Source organism: Merops nubicus, unplaced genomic scaffold, assembly GCF_000691845.1.
Source record: "Merops nubicus isolate BGI_N331 unplaced genomic scaffold, ASM69184v1 scaffold3769, whole genome shotgun sequence".
Taxonomy (NCBI): domain Eukaryota; kingdom Metazoa; phylum Chordata; class Aves; order Coraciiformes; family Meropidae; genus Merops; species Merops nubicus.
In genome coordinates this window covers 22,288-39,421 of record NW_008631523.1, presented here as the reverse complement: position 1 = coordinate 39,421, position 17,134 = coordinate 22,288, and the positions used below count along the sequence as shown (strand labels likewise).

Genomic DNA, 17,134 nt, shown 5'->3' with positions numbered 1-17,134 from the left:
TTCCTGCTTCCTTCCTAAAAAATAGGAAAAAAGCCACTCAAAAGATTCTTCTCAATATAACCATTATCTTAATCTTAATGAAACATCACTTATGTACTTAAAATCTTACTGTCTTGAAACTTTCTCTTTTAATCCAGTGCACAAAATGCATTATATAAAATAAAAGCAATATAGTTACTGTCATTGAGGTACAATGTGGCATGAATTCCTTCACAGTTCCCTTCCCAGTATTTTTGAGGATAATATTTGGATATTGGGGCTCAGCACAATATGGCCTGTGTGTGCCATGTGACTCCTTCATGGTTCCCTAACAGCCATACTCCAAATGCATGTCAGTTAACACAAGAGGACTAGCTTAGAAGCACTATAGTCGGCTGCTTGTGTGGCTCAATAGGAGGTTATTGTCCATAATTCCCAAGATGAGAGAAATCATGTAGTCAGGCCGTGCTGAAACGTACAGCGTTCAAAGTAAATTAGCCAAGAGCCTCTCCTGAAGGCAAATCCTGTAGCAGAAAATTGATTTCTTATTAGTTTTACATGAGTGTGCTTTCACTACTGAAGGATACACCAGAGCTAACATTTTCAATTATATAGAGAGTGATAACCACTCTCTATATAAACACAGATATCTTTAGAGTTATTACTTTCTGTAGAGATATGTCATTCGATTGTACAATTTAGTCTCATGTACTGGGGATAAGTAACACACAGCTGGCGAGTGAACGCCCCAGAAGGCATCAGGAAGAACACTGCAAGGAACCCCCTTTCTTCCAAAAAAATGCAGCCAGGTGGCTGGCATTAACCCAGTAGTTCACATTGGGAGTGTGCTCTCCTAACGGTTTGCAGAGTAGTGCGGTCTGCCCAGACAAAACACTCCCAAAATACATTCCATAGGAGCACAGGATCCCCTGCATCTGTTTTTTCCTCTACAGAGCCATTTCTACTAGACCACATCGCATGCTAATGCAGACATGAACTTTGTTAATGCATTCAAAATTTAAGGAAAGAAAGAGTCCAGTGTTATACAAATAATTAAAAAAAGAATTCAAGATTAGAAGAACATTGGAAAAGAAAGGAACATTACTCTTTTAAAAAAAAAAATCTTATTTATAGCAGTTAAATGATAACTTCTAGATCACAATCAGAGATATTTCAAGGACAATATTACCACCTTCAAAATTATTGCACAGTTAAGTTCACCCTCTCCAATATTTTTAGGCTCTGCAAACTCCTAGTGAACCAGCTGAGCTGTGTATGCGGATACATATTTAAATGTGTAGTTAGGAATGTTTAATCTTACAAAAATTAATCAAAGGATTAGTTCCTGTACTAGGTACACAGAAAAAAATTTTTTTAATAAAGCTGTAAACTGGATGTCAGTGATTAAGTACACCTTTAAACTTATAAGACTCTTAGCTCATTGCTCATCATAGGAATTTATTTTAAACTTACTGGGCTATATTTTTGTGCAAAACTAATTTGGGAATTATTTTTTTTTAATCAGTGGGTACTTTGAATCCTTCATGTAAAATTTGAATTTTCAATTAACTTATGAAGATCCACCATCTAAACAAGTACTGTACAACCCAGCTTTTGTTGTCTCTGTCTTTAGTAGTAAATAAATGCACTAAAGACTGTTCTTTGGATCTATCATTCCACCCTGCAGAAAACAATTGCTACTCCAAACTATTTACTGGGAACATACCCCTGACCCATGCTAACTGTCGAAGTTCTGAGGGAAATAGTTTGGAAGAATGGTAGTTAATAGAGGCAAATACAATGGCCAGGACTGTTCTCACAGTTTTACAGTATAGCTGATCAGATTTGCATTATCTGGGGGTGTTTGTTAAACTTGCTGGTATAAGGGTAGCCACTGAATAATCATTATACTGGTCGGTAGGTCCCAGAATAGAAGTGCTCCAGACACCTTCCAATAACAAAACAATAACTCTGAGATGTCGCCACAAATGGCAATTTCTTTAGAATACTTTTTTCTTACTGTAAATTTATTTGCAGAAATTCAAATTAGTAAAGGCTTTGATCTTCAATGGAAAGTTATTGGCCCTGAAAAATGATTGGAATTACAACCCTGAGCAGTGAGTTCCCAAGTTTACATTCTGCAATATCCCCCTCCCCCAAAATGTCAGACTATGTACATAAAGTTGAATTGTCTCAATTATACAACACAATTCCCACGTCTTTGAGCAAACACTAACCTTCTGTTCCATAAGTAATGTGTTTGTAGGAACTGCTGCAAATGCCTTGTAGCTTGTCTTGATCTTGTACTGCTAAAAGGGTAAACCAGAAAGCAGGAAAAGAAGTAAAACAGGGTAGAAGAGAGAGAAGGAGAGAAAGGGAAGAGAGGGGAAAGGTATGACAGAATGAAAGGTGATTCCAATTGTCTTGCAGAGGCATTGCAACAATACAATGTTTATGTATTACCTAGGAAAGAAAATCTAGTGTTTCTGTTAAGATTTTTTAAGATGTAGTATACATCTTTTGCTTTTAAGAATGAAGTAGGAGGAAATGAATCCCCTATACCAGCTTATATCTTCTGAAGTGATTTTTACCACTTTCTGCTGGCTGCTATCCTTAAATGAATATCAGGAGAAGCTGTGATTTTTTTTTTCCAAGTTTGCTTGTGATTTGATATAATGCACAACTACTGCCAGTTTGACAGTACATGCACCTCAACAACTGCTGCTGTGTGGTGTGATCCTGGACCACAAAATCAGAGGGATTTCTGTGATTGGCTCTAATGAGACTGATTAGGATGGTTAAATGCTGAATTACCTATGTGAGTGGATAGATCATTTAAGTTATGTCACAGCTTTTCATCTCCTGACTAAGTAACTCTACCACCCAAAAAAATATTTCAAAATAAGTATAGGAACTTTCACATTCTAACCAAGCACAAAGAACTGGCAATCCAAAATGCATGCATTTAGGTACAAAAATTCTAAGATTTACCTTAAAAAATATTTTTTATATACAATTTCTTTTATAGACTATATTAGCTTGAACAGTTATTTTTAATTCTTTAGAAATCATACATTCTACGGTTTTTTTGCAGTTATGGAGGCTGAATTCAGAAATTTTTTAATTATAGATGAGACTCTTCTATACGTACAGGAGTTAAAGAGATAGGATTCTTAATCACATGATTTTTTTTTTTTTTTTTAACAGTTAAATAGGGATTCACTACGTTGTTCACTTTTCAGCAACGTTCTAATAAAAGATAATAATTTCACACAATAATAGAGTTTCAAATTATTGATTATTTCTGTGATAGTCATCCAAAAATAAAGTTACTTGTTAATGAGTCTGGGTTTTTTTAATGTACTGTTATCTGCAACAGTGAATACTGGTTGTTATGAGATAACAAGATGAGCAGCTTGCTGTAGTTTAGTTTATTCTTTTTCACTTTTTTCTTTTCTCTATTATTTAACGAAAGTCTAGATGACACCAGAGGGGCCAAAATTTTGATTTGGCTTAGATAAACTTATATTATCTTCATATATTTCTTGAAATATTGTAGGACACCAGCTTTCAATTCTTTCTATACAGAGTATTATGTTTGCTTTTGTCTTTATTCATATTTCTTAGCCAGAAGCTGGAGACTGACAGACATTCAAGAAGTCAATAATCACAATAACCATATTGAATGAACAGCCTGACAAAGCAGATGAATGCAAATGCTGGAACTGCATTTGGGGGCAGTAGTAATTCATATGAGATTTAGTGATTCTAACTTAGATGTCTAACATTTAGGTGCTTTGGTCTAAACCAGTGTCTTTTATAGTCATAGGCATTTCTGCAGGATAATTCATCTCATCCCAGAATAGACACCTAGAAAGGTAATATTGTCTCCATTAGCTATAATAGAATTGTCCAAGTTTTGCTTGGATATCTAACTTGCAAATGTCAAAAGCCACATGAGTTAAATTGTGCCCTTTGAACATTTAAATAACACACTGCTATAAATGTGTGTATGTTTGTGTATATATATATATATATATTCATGTATATAAAAAAACCCATATGCAGATAAGACATAAAATACTACTCACTGAAGTAAGCTGGAAGATGAAGATGCCCCCAAATACTAAAATTGTCATATCCACAAAGTGTATCCTTGTCTGCTTGTAATTTATATTCAGTAAAGAAAATTATATAATTGAACATATAAATGAAATTCAGTGTCTTCACTAGGCTATAAGCCTTAGATAAGATGAGATGGGCATCATGTATGAGGAGGATATTGTCACCACTTTGAAGTTATTTGTACTGTTTATGAACTAAACAAAGACATATCAGATTGTGAAAATGTAAAATCTTCTCTACTGCTTTAATGTGCTTTAACACTTCCAGATACTTTAGAACCTGTGAGCAGTGTGTTATTGTCACAGTGTTTGAGACTGGAAAGACTTTAATTCAGTTTCTCACCTATTGACACATTAGTTCACATTAAATTATTATTCAATGCTAAATATATTAAGCAATCTGGTTCATAGGAAAGTAGCAGTATTTTGAAACAACCATGGACAATTAGGTCTGCTGGCCTGCACCAGTCAGATGCAAGACACCTCCAATATCAAAGCTCAGGCAAATATCAGCCTGGAGAGTTTTAAGGAAAATGTCCTACTATTCTTCCTCAAATTATAACCTAGGGCACCTACAGGACATTGCAAAGTGTGCTCAACACATATGTATAGAGGCTTAAAATCAGTGATTAACCATGGTAGCACAGAGGTCCTCATGGGTAATGTTTCCTGGTATGAGGTAGGTTTTGCAGCTGTGCTCAGCTCCATGTTGCTACAGTTAATTTGTTCCCCAGCTGTTTTGGGTAGCTCTGCATGCAGTCCTGTGCTACATTCAAATAGGAAAAATCAAAGAATATGTAGGAGTGATATCCCATGAAACCACTGCAATGAGTTTTCAAACAACAGCCAGAGGGTTTTTTTCTAAGCTGTTCCTGTAGAATCAACAATTCTATCTGTCTCCACTCCATCCTACTGCTCATTTTGCTGTATTAGGTCCATTAGTGTTTGCAAAGTCCAGGGAGCAGGGGGCGGAGGGTGGGGGGGTATTTCCTGTGGTCACCCACAGTCCACACTTCACACCGACCTGTGGATTTATGTTTATATTCATTTTGCAAACCTGACGTATTTTTAAATCGTTACCAAACATAAATACCAAAAGCATGGGAAAGCACATCTGTTTATATATACAAGTTCAAACAGTTAAATAATTTAATAGGTTATTCTTTAATTTGTATGAACTGGTGCATGCACAAGCATAATTGTGCATTATCTCTCCATTAAAGAATCCGTTTTGCATAATTGCTTTGTTATCATGCTAATGAAATAGTTTGATAGGAATACTGTATCAAAACCAAAAAGTACACTTGATTTCAAAACTCTGGCTTAATAGGTGTTGCATTAATACGTCTTAATGTTAAGGTTGCAAAATCACACATGTCAAAGTCAAGCACTTCTAGATGTTGTGTTTTTCCCTTTATATTCACTTAGCACATTCATACATGCAAGTATTTTGTCATGCATCAATGATGGAGCAACCTGGCTTTTGCCTAGTTCTGAAGTTGAGCTGATTGACACTGAAGAGACCTAAATGTTGCTTAGGATGTTAATGTTGCCTCTCCTCAATCTTTTTGTTTTCTCCGGAAACATACTGCGATTTGAGGCTAATATTGTCAGAGAGCCTCCTAACACTGACACACCAGCAAAGTTCATTGAGCTATGCTGCAAACTAGATGTAGTAAACAAATGAGAGCAGGAGGAAAGGACATTGTTGAATTAATGCTATTGTTAACTGTAAATGAAGTCTCAGCCACATATTTCAAAGCCACAAGATACCTTTCCTGTACTGAACAACCAGCTGCATTTGGTTTAGAGATTTCAGATCTTCCACATCTGTGCTGGAGCCCACTTTGTCAGCGTGATTAAAGATTGCACCAGAGTAATGGTCCAGCTCTGTTAAACTGGTGGAGAGTCTCTGTGAGGTGGTGGGGCAGTTCCATAAGTGCCACCTTATCACGTGATAAAGCAGAATTAACAGGAAGAGAGACGGTAGTGAAGGCAGAAAGGATGTAGTAACCTCTGCAAATACAAACCCAGGCAATAGCTCTGTATCACAAGCAGATAATTTCCTTGCCACCAGAGACTCTCACAGTGATCATTGCACTGACTGGCAGAAACTGCAACTGCTCTGCAATCTGCAGGCTCTGTCATGCCTTTCAGTTTTCTCTCAGAGGCTTTTTTTTTTTTTGGAATTTCTACAATTTCATTTCTCTTTTTGTTTCATTAAGTAATACTGACAGGATGTAACAACACTGTACAGCTGTGCTTGGCACAATGGTATCTCTTGGGTTATTTGGTTTTTAGATGAACCGTTCATGACAATTGCTACTTTGTGCTGATTTAAACCTCTCATTTTCAATTAACATTTTCCAAACAGTTCAAGTCACCTCTGCCCTGGCCAAGCTGTTAGGAGCATATCTGACACAACTTGATCTGGCAGACCAGGCTGTAATTTTGTGTGGTGAACAAATAAATCAATAAACCCTGATAGCCTTCCAGTGATGGGCAGAGCTCGAATGTCAGCAAGAGGAGGCACAAAGGAAGCATAGAGTGCAGAGATAAAATAGAAGAGGCTGGAAAGCCTTCCGCTTTTGTTTTTTTTTTTTTTTTTTGGCCAGCTTTTCTTTCCTTTCCCTTACCATTTGTGAGATTTATCTTTAGGTTTAAAGTGTGACTGATTCCCAAGCCCTCCTCCAGCAACTGCCATCACTGCTTATTCTCACTCTGCTGGGCCTCCCTCACCTTTGGGTGGGTGACAAACAATGGGAGTGTGGCTGATCCGTTGAGTGTGAGACTTTCATATCTGCAGTAGGTCGTGTTGTAGGAAGCTTGCCTTTTTTCCCTCTCATCCTCTGTCTAGCACAACAAGATTAGAGAAGCAGCAAAGAAAGGGAAGAAGCAGAACACTGTCCTTGTCTTCCCTTTCTGGCTCTTGACCCCAGAGTCTCTGCACAGGCTGAGATCAGCCAAGCCTCTGGACTGGTTCTAGACCAGATGGGGAGCTGAGAGGATAAGTGGGACAAGGTGCTTGGAAATCAGTTGTCACTGGAACAGACAGTTCACATCAATTAGATAAAGCTGCTTCTAGCTCAGCCCTGCACCTAAGATCACCATACTTTTACTACTTTCAGTGGAGACATGTGGATTTACATTAGCATGCAGTGTGTAGAACATGTTTCATGGTTTATTTTTGACACATCAGAATTTCAGGTGAGCTTCAAATTAAAGTGCAACAAACATATAACAGGGCCACTGTACACAAATCCACCTTCAGTGGTATCTCCTCCCACTCATGAACAGAGTATTTTATTTTTATGCTAGATTCCTAGAGTATCTTTCCCATGGTACAGAACACATTGCTAGCAATTTTATGTGGTAAGATTTAGTCTTCACTGTCTTCACTATCAATGCAAAAAACTGTTCCCTTCTAAACATTTTTTCCAAAGCTCATTTATTTTACTAACAATATGCACCGCAGATATGATTTTTCCTACAGGGGCAAAGAACTGTTAGAAAACAAGCATGCACCAAGAGTACCTTGGATTTGATGTTTTCATGGTCAGGAGGCAAGGAAAAAGATTGTGGTGAAGTCAGCTCTCTGGGTCTTGATGACAGAGTGCCTGGTGACTTGTCTGAGACAGGAGATCTGCACTTTAACACCGACGAGGTGGAAGATTGTTCAAGTCTTGGAGAGGAGGAATTTGACCTATAATTTGTGTGCTTCAATGAAGAATTGAGCTGCAGTGGATGGGAATTAGTGGTGCTAGGTTTTGGAACTGGTGGAGTAGAATGAGGCTGTGAGAGAGACCAGTCCTTTGAGACACTTGAAGGGGCAGGAGAGGAAGCACTCATCTCCTGAACAGATGTTTGGGATGAACCTGATTTAGGTCTAGAAGCTGAATGCAAAAGACTCGGGGATGGAGATGAGTGTTTTCCTAGGGTGGGGGAGTACACGTTACTGAGACCGGTCGAAGAAAGCAAAGGATATGACCGACAGGTAAAGATGGGTGAGTAAGTGTGTACTCTCTGAGACTTCTGAGGTGCCTGGGACCTGGGGGCAGCATACCACAGCCCTTCTGGAGAAGGAGAGGTAGGGTGTGCAAGAGAAGAGGGTTCTGAGGCACAAGGAGGAGGCAGGGTAGACTGCAAACTTGGAGAGGCAACTGATTTCCTGTGGAAGGAGATGGGGGATGACAGAGGACTTTGGGAGTCTGGAGAGAGTGTTCTGACTGGAAGATGCTTTTTAGGAGAAAGGGACTTTGCCTGAGGGGTGGCATGGGGTTTGGAGGGTAAAGGCAGATGATGAGACCATCCTGAAGGCAAATATTCCTCTCTGCTGGGAGAATCTGGCATTACAGGAGGGCTTGAAACAGATTTCTTGGGTGTTGGGGGAGTCGTTTTGGACTTTTGATCTATTGTGAGTGTTGAGGAACCAAGGGAGCTAGGAGAAAATGTGGGACAAGAAGCAGAAGAAAGGGGTCTCTGCTGAGAAGAACCTGATCTCAAAATAGCAGTTAAGAGGGTCAGTCTAGTTGGCAGAAGGGATCTGACTCCTGACTTTGCTAAATTTCCTCTAGATGACATTTGTGTGCAAGGCTCGTTTATACTACATATGGTCGAAGAAGAGCCATAGGGAGAGTGTGGAGAAAAAGGTTTAGGGCTAGGAGATAATGAATGTGTTATTATATGTACGGGAGATAAAATGTTCGATCTTTTGGAAGAACAGGGGGATAAAGACTGAGCTGAAGATCTTTGAGTTTCAGCTGACCATGGAGGACTTGGTAAAAGGCTTGGGCTTTTTGCTGGAACAAAAGATGTGGTGAAGTCTCCCATTTTGCAAGTGCACCCGGTGGCATAGAGACTTGGTGTTTGCAGGCTATCGTACAACTGAGGAGTGGAGTAACAACTGTTTGATGCAGAAGAGGATATTTTAGTCATGGAAGGAGGTGAACTATGGGAAGCAGACTGAAAGCAGAGAGGTGAACCTTGCTTAGAAAACCCAGTTGCTGACTGCCAGTTGTTACAGGAGTCTTCCAGCGAAGAGGCTTGATTCAGATTAACCATGGCACCACACGCTACTTTCTGATTAGTTGGAGAAATTAAGTGGACAGCAGGTGGTTTAGAGGAAAGATGATCAGAGATGGATAGAGTAGAAATTAACTGGAGAAAAAAGAAAAACAGAAATGTTAGCATAGGTGGAACCTGTGGAACTATTAAGCACCCCACATTTCAGTCCTGTGGTCATGCATATAGGGTTTCCATTAGTGGGAAAAACACTAATTTTCTTGTGGGTTAAAAACACAGGGCTGCTTAAACTCAGGGTTACAGCCTGATGGATGAGGCTCTCAGGCGAAGTGACAGAGTGCAGACAAGTTATGTGTTACTTTATGTTTATGAGACCTCAGTTTTGTTGAGACAAACAAGGTTCAAGGCTACTGTATTTCTAATTTTAGGTAAAACTCGACACAGTTGTGCCAGAGTCCAGAATCAGGTGATGCCTTTCACGATGTATAAACACAATGGAAAGTGAGAAAATTGCAATATTGGCCCATCTCACTTCACCGGTTCAGTGGAAAGTAGCCTTTCTGTAAGTAAATGAGATTCAAGCCAAGTACTCATTTTCTCATTCAGTAAACACCTTCTGCAGCACTATGATATCAGAACAAGAAATTTGCTCAGAACTACTTAAATCAGACATCCAGTTTGTTTTTCATTTTTCTTGTCATTCACAGAGCAGTGCATTTGACAGTTCACAGGCATCTGAGTCCTTATCCCATTCTCCACAATCTTACAATACACTAATAAAACAGTAATGAGTGCTTTTTTTCTTAGGTCTATTCTAATTAGGAGTTGTCAAAACTAATCAGAGCATACAAATATATTATCAACCTTTTATACAGTTTTATGCTTCTAAAGAAAGAAATTCTCTCCAAATCTTCCAAGCTATTATAATGCTGACATTAAAAACTGGGATATACACAATATGAATAAAACATGTCAGTATGAAATAGCGAGCTAAGTCAACCGTAAAACCAAAAGGCTACAAATTATCACCTAACTTTTGACTGAGCAATTTGAAAGCAAGGAAATTGACTCTAAGCCATACAAACTTCATACAAATATAAGAACGCCTATTTATTTAACGTTTGATACCCTGGAAAGTTTATGCAATTCTATAAAAGACAATTATACCAGTTTCTACATACATGACTTGTGCATGGCTGTGGCTCAGCTTATGAATTATATTTTTAAGTATGAACATCCTCCTTGTAAGAGAAAGGAATTATGATGATCATGACTACGATCATGTCACATAGTATTGATACATCACAAAACAAAAATAAGAACAGATCAAATAATTTTTAAGTGAGAGCATATGCTGGAAGAAGCTGTGACAGCTATTAGCCCTTATAACTTAAAATAAGTGAGCTCTTCCTGCTAACTGATACCATATAGATAGCAAGCCTTGAAAACTGAAAACGCTTTCTGTATAAGATACCTCCAGAAAAGCCAAGGCAATGCCTTGTTTTGTAGAAGTAAAAACCACCTATCAGAATGCCTTTACAATCACACTAACTTAGCCTTACTTTATACATGTGTTAAGGTGTCCCATTTCAAGGTGAAAAGCCAATAGATGTATACAGAGTAAATATTAGAATATAAAAACTAGTATCCATTATGTCATTGTACTGTATATTCTGTTGGATTAAGAATTTATTACTTTTGTTGGAAAAGCTGCTAATTAAGAATAAGAAAGTATACTGGAAATTGGGAGTAATTTGCTAATATTTAAGCATTACAAAAAATATTATTAAATACGTCACGAAACATAAAATTATTTAACAAGTTAAAAAGCAGCATGGCAATACATCTGATAGTTTGGAGCAGCCTCCTGAATTTAATAATGAGTTCTGGAAGCTGATCAACTACCAAAACAAAACTGGGGAATGAAATCTCCATATTTCAATATAGGAAAGATAAATTTCCCTTCCAAAGGCAATGGATTAAAAGAAAATGAGGAAGAAATATAAAACTCCATAATAAAAGAGCAGGATGAGCAATGACTTCTAATTAGTTGAAACTTAATAGGAAAGATTTATAAGCAGCTAAAATGTTCATGGTAGCTGATGATAAATATGCTCCTGCAAGCATAGTAAAGACATTTTGCAGTAGTCTTATTCCAGTTTGAAAACACTGAGCATTTACATGCCAAATTCATTCAAATCTTCTAAAAATATTTTGTTATTGTATGACAGTGTTAACTACATCTATAGGTGATCACCCTTTTATTTACAGGATCAGAGAATCATAATCAAAGGTGGTTGGAAATTAGTTCTCAAGGTCGTCATGTCCAGCCTTCTACTCAAAGTAGGGCTTTTACCAACACTAGCAGGTCAGATCAGCTGGGCTGTGTCTCATCAAGTCTCTGAAGCCCTAATGGAGGTGGCTCCAGAAACCCCTGGGCAGCCTGTTTCCATAACCTCCCATCGAGGAAGCTTCTCCAGATGTTCAGCTAAGACCTTCCACACTTTGATTTGTAGCCATGACTGTCCTGCCTGCCACTGCAGAGAAGAGTTTGTCTCTCTTGTCTCTGTAATTACCCTTCAAGTACTTGTGGGCTGTTTCTAAATACCTCCTTGGCTGCCTCCAGTTGGAGGTCAACAAAGCCTCAGCTCACATGCCTCAGCCGTCTTTATAGCTTTGTCCTAGACCCCCATTCCCTTCATACCTCGCTTGAGTTTGGGGGTGAGTGGACACCAAACTGGGCATGGTTTTACAGGTGCAGCCTCACCAGTGCCAGTAGGCAAGATAGAGTAACTTCCTTCAATCAGCAGAATTTGTGGTACCTTTTTTTTTTTTCTGTTCAGTTTCTCTACTGGTTTAAAACACTTCTGTAGTTGTACTGGATTACTGCAAAGGAATGCAAGTGATCGAAGTACACTAGTGTTACTTTGGTTTGTGATTCAACTGCAAGCTGCCTTCTCTTCTCAGGAGCACCTCAGATATACATTTTCTAAAAATGTATAAAGGAAGTTGAAATAGGTGACAAGTTTACCGTATCACAAAGAGACCAAAGAACTTGAAAAAGATCTTGATTTCTCATAGAATCCCAGAAATTTCAAAAAGGTCTTAGCCTTAGTATTGAGCCTTGCCAAAGCGACCTTCAGACCTTCAGGTTTGAAATAGAGCTGAGCTGGGCACAAGGTAAGTGGTCTTTCTGGTGAGTTCACATTGTTTTGGAAGGGCACAAAAAAATGTGGTTACTTATATCAGCAAGGCCCTGAGATGTTCTGGTCAAAGAGGAAAAGGGAATGAGTGTGACAAACTGAGAGCCCAAAAGGCAAAGATCATTCCTGAAACAAGATATGGCTCGATGTAGACTTGGTCCTCAGGGCAGTTAACTATGTTTTGATCTCAGTAGAATTTGATTATAGATAGGAAAAAAATAAAATAAAATTCCCTATCAAGTCTGCAACCCGAGAACCAAAAAATCAGAAAGAAGCACTGGAGACTGTGAAAAACTTGACAAAATCTCTGGAGACAACATTGTGAATCAGACTGTGATCTGAGACCAAATTACTATAGACACCTTTCAGAATACTTTGGTTTCTCCCAACAAGGAAGGTGCCTTCTTCCTGGCAATGGCAGAATTTGTAGGGACTCCTGTCTGGAAAAGTGAAAACAGATGATATGCACTGAACAGAGGAATGTCAAGTGACTTTATTTAAAAAAAACTCCCAGCTATCAATACCCCACAGTGAGTCAAGAAGTTTCTCCAAGCTGAGTTCATGTCCTGGCTTTCAGAGGAACAGACATTCCCCTTAACCCAAAGGGTAAAATCCCAAGGGCAGGAATCAGTCTGCCTCTGGCTTGCATGGCTAGATCCTCTTTAACATTAAAACAATATATATAAACAGTGAATTATTATCAAAAAATTCCAAACATGATGAGAATAAATTATTTTAACTGATTATTTTTTTCAAATTTCGAATACAGTGTGACATCTTCTAGCATCAGTCAGGAACTTTTCATCTCAAAAAAAGCAATAGAATCTTCCTTCTTTTTTTTCAATTCTTTTCCCTTTTTCTTTCATTTAAACAAAGTTAGAAATTAATGAAGCTGTAGGAGCCCTCTGGTTTGGTTAGAGTGATCCTCTGTACAGCATAATGCTCCCCAATGCCAGCCCTTGTTTTTCTCACCTGTGATGGGAAACCCATAGTCTAATTATGCTTTTAAATTAACATAATGTTATATGTAATAGCTCTTAAGTGGGACATAATACTACCCTTATAATCCAAGAACTGACATGGGAGTTCCTATATGGAATCCTTTGTACAGAGGAAATCTACAAACATATAAATAATGCATCTATTTCATCTTTTTGTACTTTTCCTTCACTTCTGAACTGATGATAATTCATTAAATAGTATGCCAGAAAGAATGATGCCTAAAGAAACACTGAAGAAGAATCAGAACACCAGTGAAAAACAGGTAAGTAATAATATCTTCTTAGGAAGGACCAGAGACAGCTACAGTTATTCAGATAATGAAGACTGAGGAAGTACTTACAGTCTTGACAACTTGTAACTTAAGAATAGTGATGAGATATGCCTTAACGAGATTACATACGATCTCTCCTCACATTCAGGTAAAAAGTGAGGCTTTAATTCTTTGTCCTGCGCAATCTGTATTTTCTGTTACTTTACCAGGCAAATCCCCATTCACTTGTTAAGACATCAAAAGCTTCAGAAATCTATCGCACGTGAATTTTTGTGTATAGTCTTACAAAAAAAAAATCCATTCAAATCCTCTATCAGCTTTTAGAGAAGCCACCCGAGTAAGCCTGGCAGAGCCTGCATACTGAACATTGCTGAACTAGATTTGTCTTTCCCAAGGACAATTTTTATTTTGCAGACTGCTTCCTCCATATAGATTTATCTGTGTCTTTACACTTTCCTCAGGTAAAATTCTCACTGACTTCACTAGGAGTTTCTCAGAAGAAATGAATATTTTATAATGCTCTAAATGCAAAACCAGAGTGTATTTCTTAATCACAATTTCCGCAATCAAAAATTGACAAAGAGATTTGGTGAAAATTTGAGTACCACAAGTGTTAACAACATAAGATAGAAAGTCCTATTCATTTTCACAGGCAAAGCATTCATGCTTAACTTTTTTTTAAATTCTTTCTCAAATATCAATGAGGAATTGCATTTTGAACTGATGGAAACCCTGTTGAGGTCAACGGAAATGTCCAAATTTATTCCATGTGAGAAGGATATTGCTGTTTTGCTAAAGGTAGAATTCTCCACTGTACCCTTGAAAAGTACCAGTGCTCTTTCCAAGATAGAAGTCATTAACTTTTCATGCAGTAAATCAGATTGATGCACTTTGAAAATGAAACATTTCAAAGACCCTTTTCTGGATTCTCCCAGTGACAGTTTGTAATTTTAATAAGTCAATAAGTGTGCTCTATAAAGATCTACATAAAATGGACCTTTCATCTTTACACCTGTGGAAAGTCAGTGCTAACTAACAATTGGAATAATAATATTTTGACAGCCTCTTCCTCCAGCATAAATGGTACCAGTGGGTGGTTAAAAAAAGAACAAAAAAAAAAGAAGAAGAAAAGAAAAAAAGAAAAAAAGAAAAAAAAAAGAAACAAGGCCTGAGAAGTCTGATGCTAATAATTCAAATTATCTACAGACTCCATTGATTTCAAAGACCTTAGGCAATTTAGACTAGCTAGGAATCTAACACCTTTTGATTAACTTGCTGTCATGATGACCTGTTCTTAAAGGGAAGAACATTTATACACCGGAGCCACAGGAGCAGGCAACAAGTCAGAGGGTGTGGGACAACTCCTTTGAGTCCAAACATTACAGGAATGACCAACAAAAATGTTCATTAAGGAATAAATTGACCAAGCTGCTTTACAAACTGACTCAGTGTCTGCACCCCAAAAGATTTAGAAAGCAAAGGTTAGCTCTAGAGTTTAAAGAGCAGGTTACCTGATGTTTTTGCAGATCAGCAGTGCCGTGGGCAAGTGCAGCACCTGGAACATGCCCATCCCCAGCAGGTTTCCCCACCCTGGTGCCAGGGGAAATGTGGGAGGTAGGCAGCAGCTGAGCGCTGATGGGCCCATAGCCATTGGACGGCTGATGGACATTGTTTGAGGCAGTGGCTACTTCATCTTCATCACCGGAGTCTGTAATCAGGATAAACTCAGCCTTAAAAAGGTCATTCTCCTGCATTTCTCCTCTGCTTGAGTTACGCCCTGGGGACTGGAAAGCCGCTGGAGTGTTGTCTTTATGGATGGCAGACACACAGTCCTGTCTGGCCCTGCTCTTTAAGACCAGCTCATCAGAGACTGTGTTAGACTGCAAGAGACACAAGGAAAAAGATCTTGATTAGCTGCATTTATTTTCTGTTCCTCAGAATGCAAAGTAATTTTGGCTTGCAGCAGTGGCTGGCACTGCGGTACCAGAAGTGCAGAGGGCAAACGAAGAATTTGGTCACTGAGCACCCAGCAGACACCAGCTCCCGAGGAAGCCCCCAGCATCCACCCCTCCCCCCCCAGCCAATGTTGTGGCCGTTGCCTTCCCAGCGACTTGCAGAGCAAGAGGGGACTCTGAGCACAAGGGTGGCCCGAGCGTGGGGCTGGCGCGGGAACTGAAAAGGAGGCCGCAGCGAAGCCCAGTGAGCTGTCAGAGCAGAGTACACCAGACACCATGGGAAGGCAACCCCACTGCGGGATCCACGGGAGTGGACAATGCTCCTCAGAGGAGTCTGACAGACAAATCTGGGACAAAACCTATACATATTAATGAAGAAACAAAGGCCTTTAAGCCAGGGCATTCTCTGAATAGAGCAGACAAAGAATCTGAGGTCAGAGAGCTTTACTGTATGTTCAAGCTTCTCAGCACAGACCACAATTGTTCTTCATATTTTCTGCAACTTCCACTTCCAATACGTAACTTCCCAAACATGTTTTGGATGAGTGCAGGAGCAGTGCAAACTGGGCGTATGGCACACACATCACCATTCAATATTGAAACTGCCATGATAAAAAATTTTTCTCCTGAAGGAGGAATCAAGTAAAAGAAATATTGTGTACTGCACGAGAAAGCCCCAAGATGGATCTTATATTTGAATCTTGCTTGAGGAATACAGTAATTACAGATTTCCACTTCACTTGCAGCTCCACAAGCCCCTGGAGCTTGCATCTTTGAAGAAATATTGGACCACAAAAGAACATACAACCAGTATTACTTTGGATGTGTTATTTTCACTATCTGACGGTGTTGTTTGTTTGTTTGTTTTTTTAAATATTGTTCAGGTTCTAGACATTTTAGAAAAGGGAGTGATCAGTGCAATGAAGACCTCAGTACTGCCTCACCTGCCAGGAAAGTTTTCTCTGCCAACAGAGAAATGCAAGGAGACAGATGTCAGGAAGACCTGATTGTGCTTTAGCCAGGGCAAAACCAATACTGAGTGGCTGGAAATGTAACTAACGACTTAAATATTCTGAGGACAATATTCTAGTACATGTATATTCAAACACATCCATTCTCTGCCCAGACCTAACCCTTTTTTAGACAGATAGGACAGTGAACATGCTGGAGTATATTCAGGTCAGAGGGCTGTGAACTCCTGTAAAAAGTTTGTTATGTTGAAGAGCACCCAGAACTGGTGCCCCAGCAATGTCCCAGGGAAGGAGCTGTTACACAAGAGCAGAATCACCATAAACATTAATATTAACCTGAGAGCTGCAGTTACCTTTCAAGCAGCATGGAATAAAATAAGGGGCTGTTATTTGTTGTGGGGCAGGAAAGGAATAACAAACACTGTGGACTGGCTACAGGAAGGAGAACCAGGAATTTTGTGCTGCTGGCTTCACCATCACAGGAAATCATGGGGACAAGCTTTCAAAAACAGGCTGTTGAGTAGGTATCAGCCTTCTCTTGTGCAATGATTCTGCACTTCTGAAAGGCTCGGTGATTAAAGCCAAGCACAAGCCAAGAAACATTTCC

General features: G+C 39.0%; 1 protein-coding gene across 1 annotated transcript in view; it reads right to left on the bottom strand.

The window, feature by feature from the left end:
• Positions 1-17,134, bottom strand: part of MLIP (muscular LMNA-interacting protein) — a gene marked incomplete at its 3' end in the record, with an annotated part of 43,089 nt that overhangs the window by 23,155 nt on the left and 2,800 nt on the right. Inside the window, exons 3-4 of the mRNA XM_008947577.1 lie at positions 15,113-15,481; positions 2,217-2,288 (exon numbers count right to left, since the gene is read on the bottom strand). Coding sequence (XP_008945825.1) covers positions 2,217-2,288; positions 15,113-15,481 — 441 coding nt within the window. The remainder of the gene's footprint in view (positions 1-2,216; positions 2,289-15,112; positions 15,482-17,134) is intronic.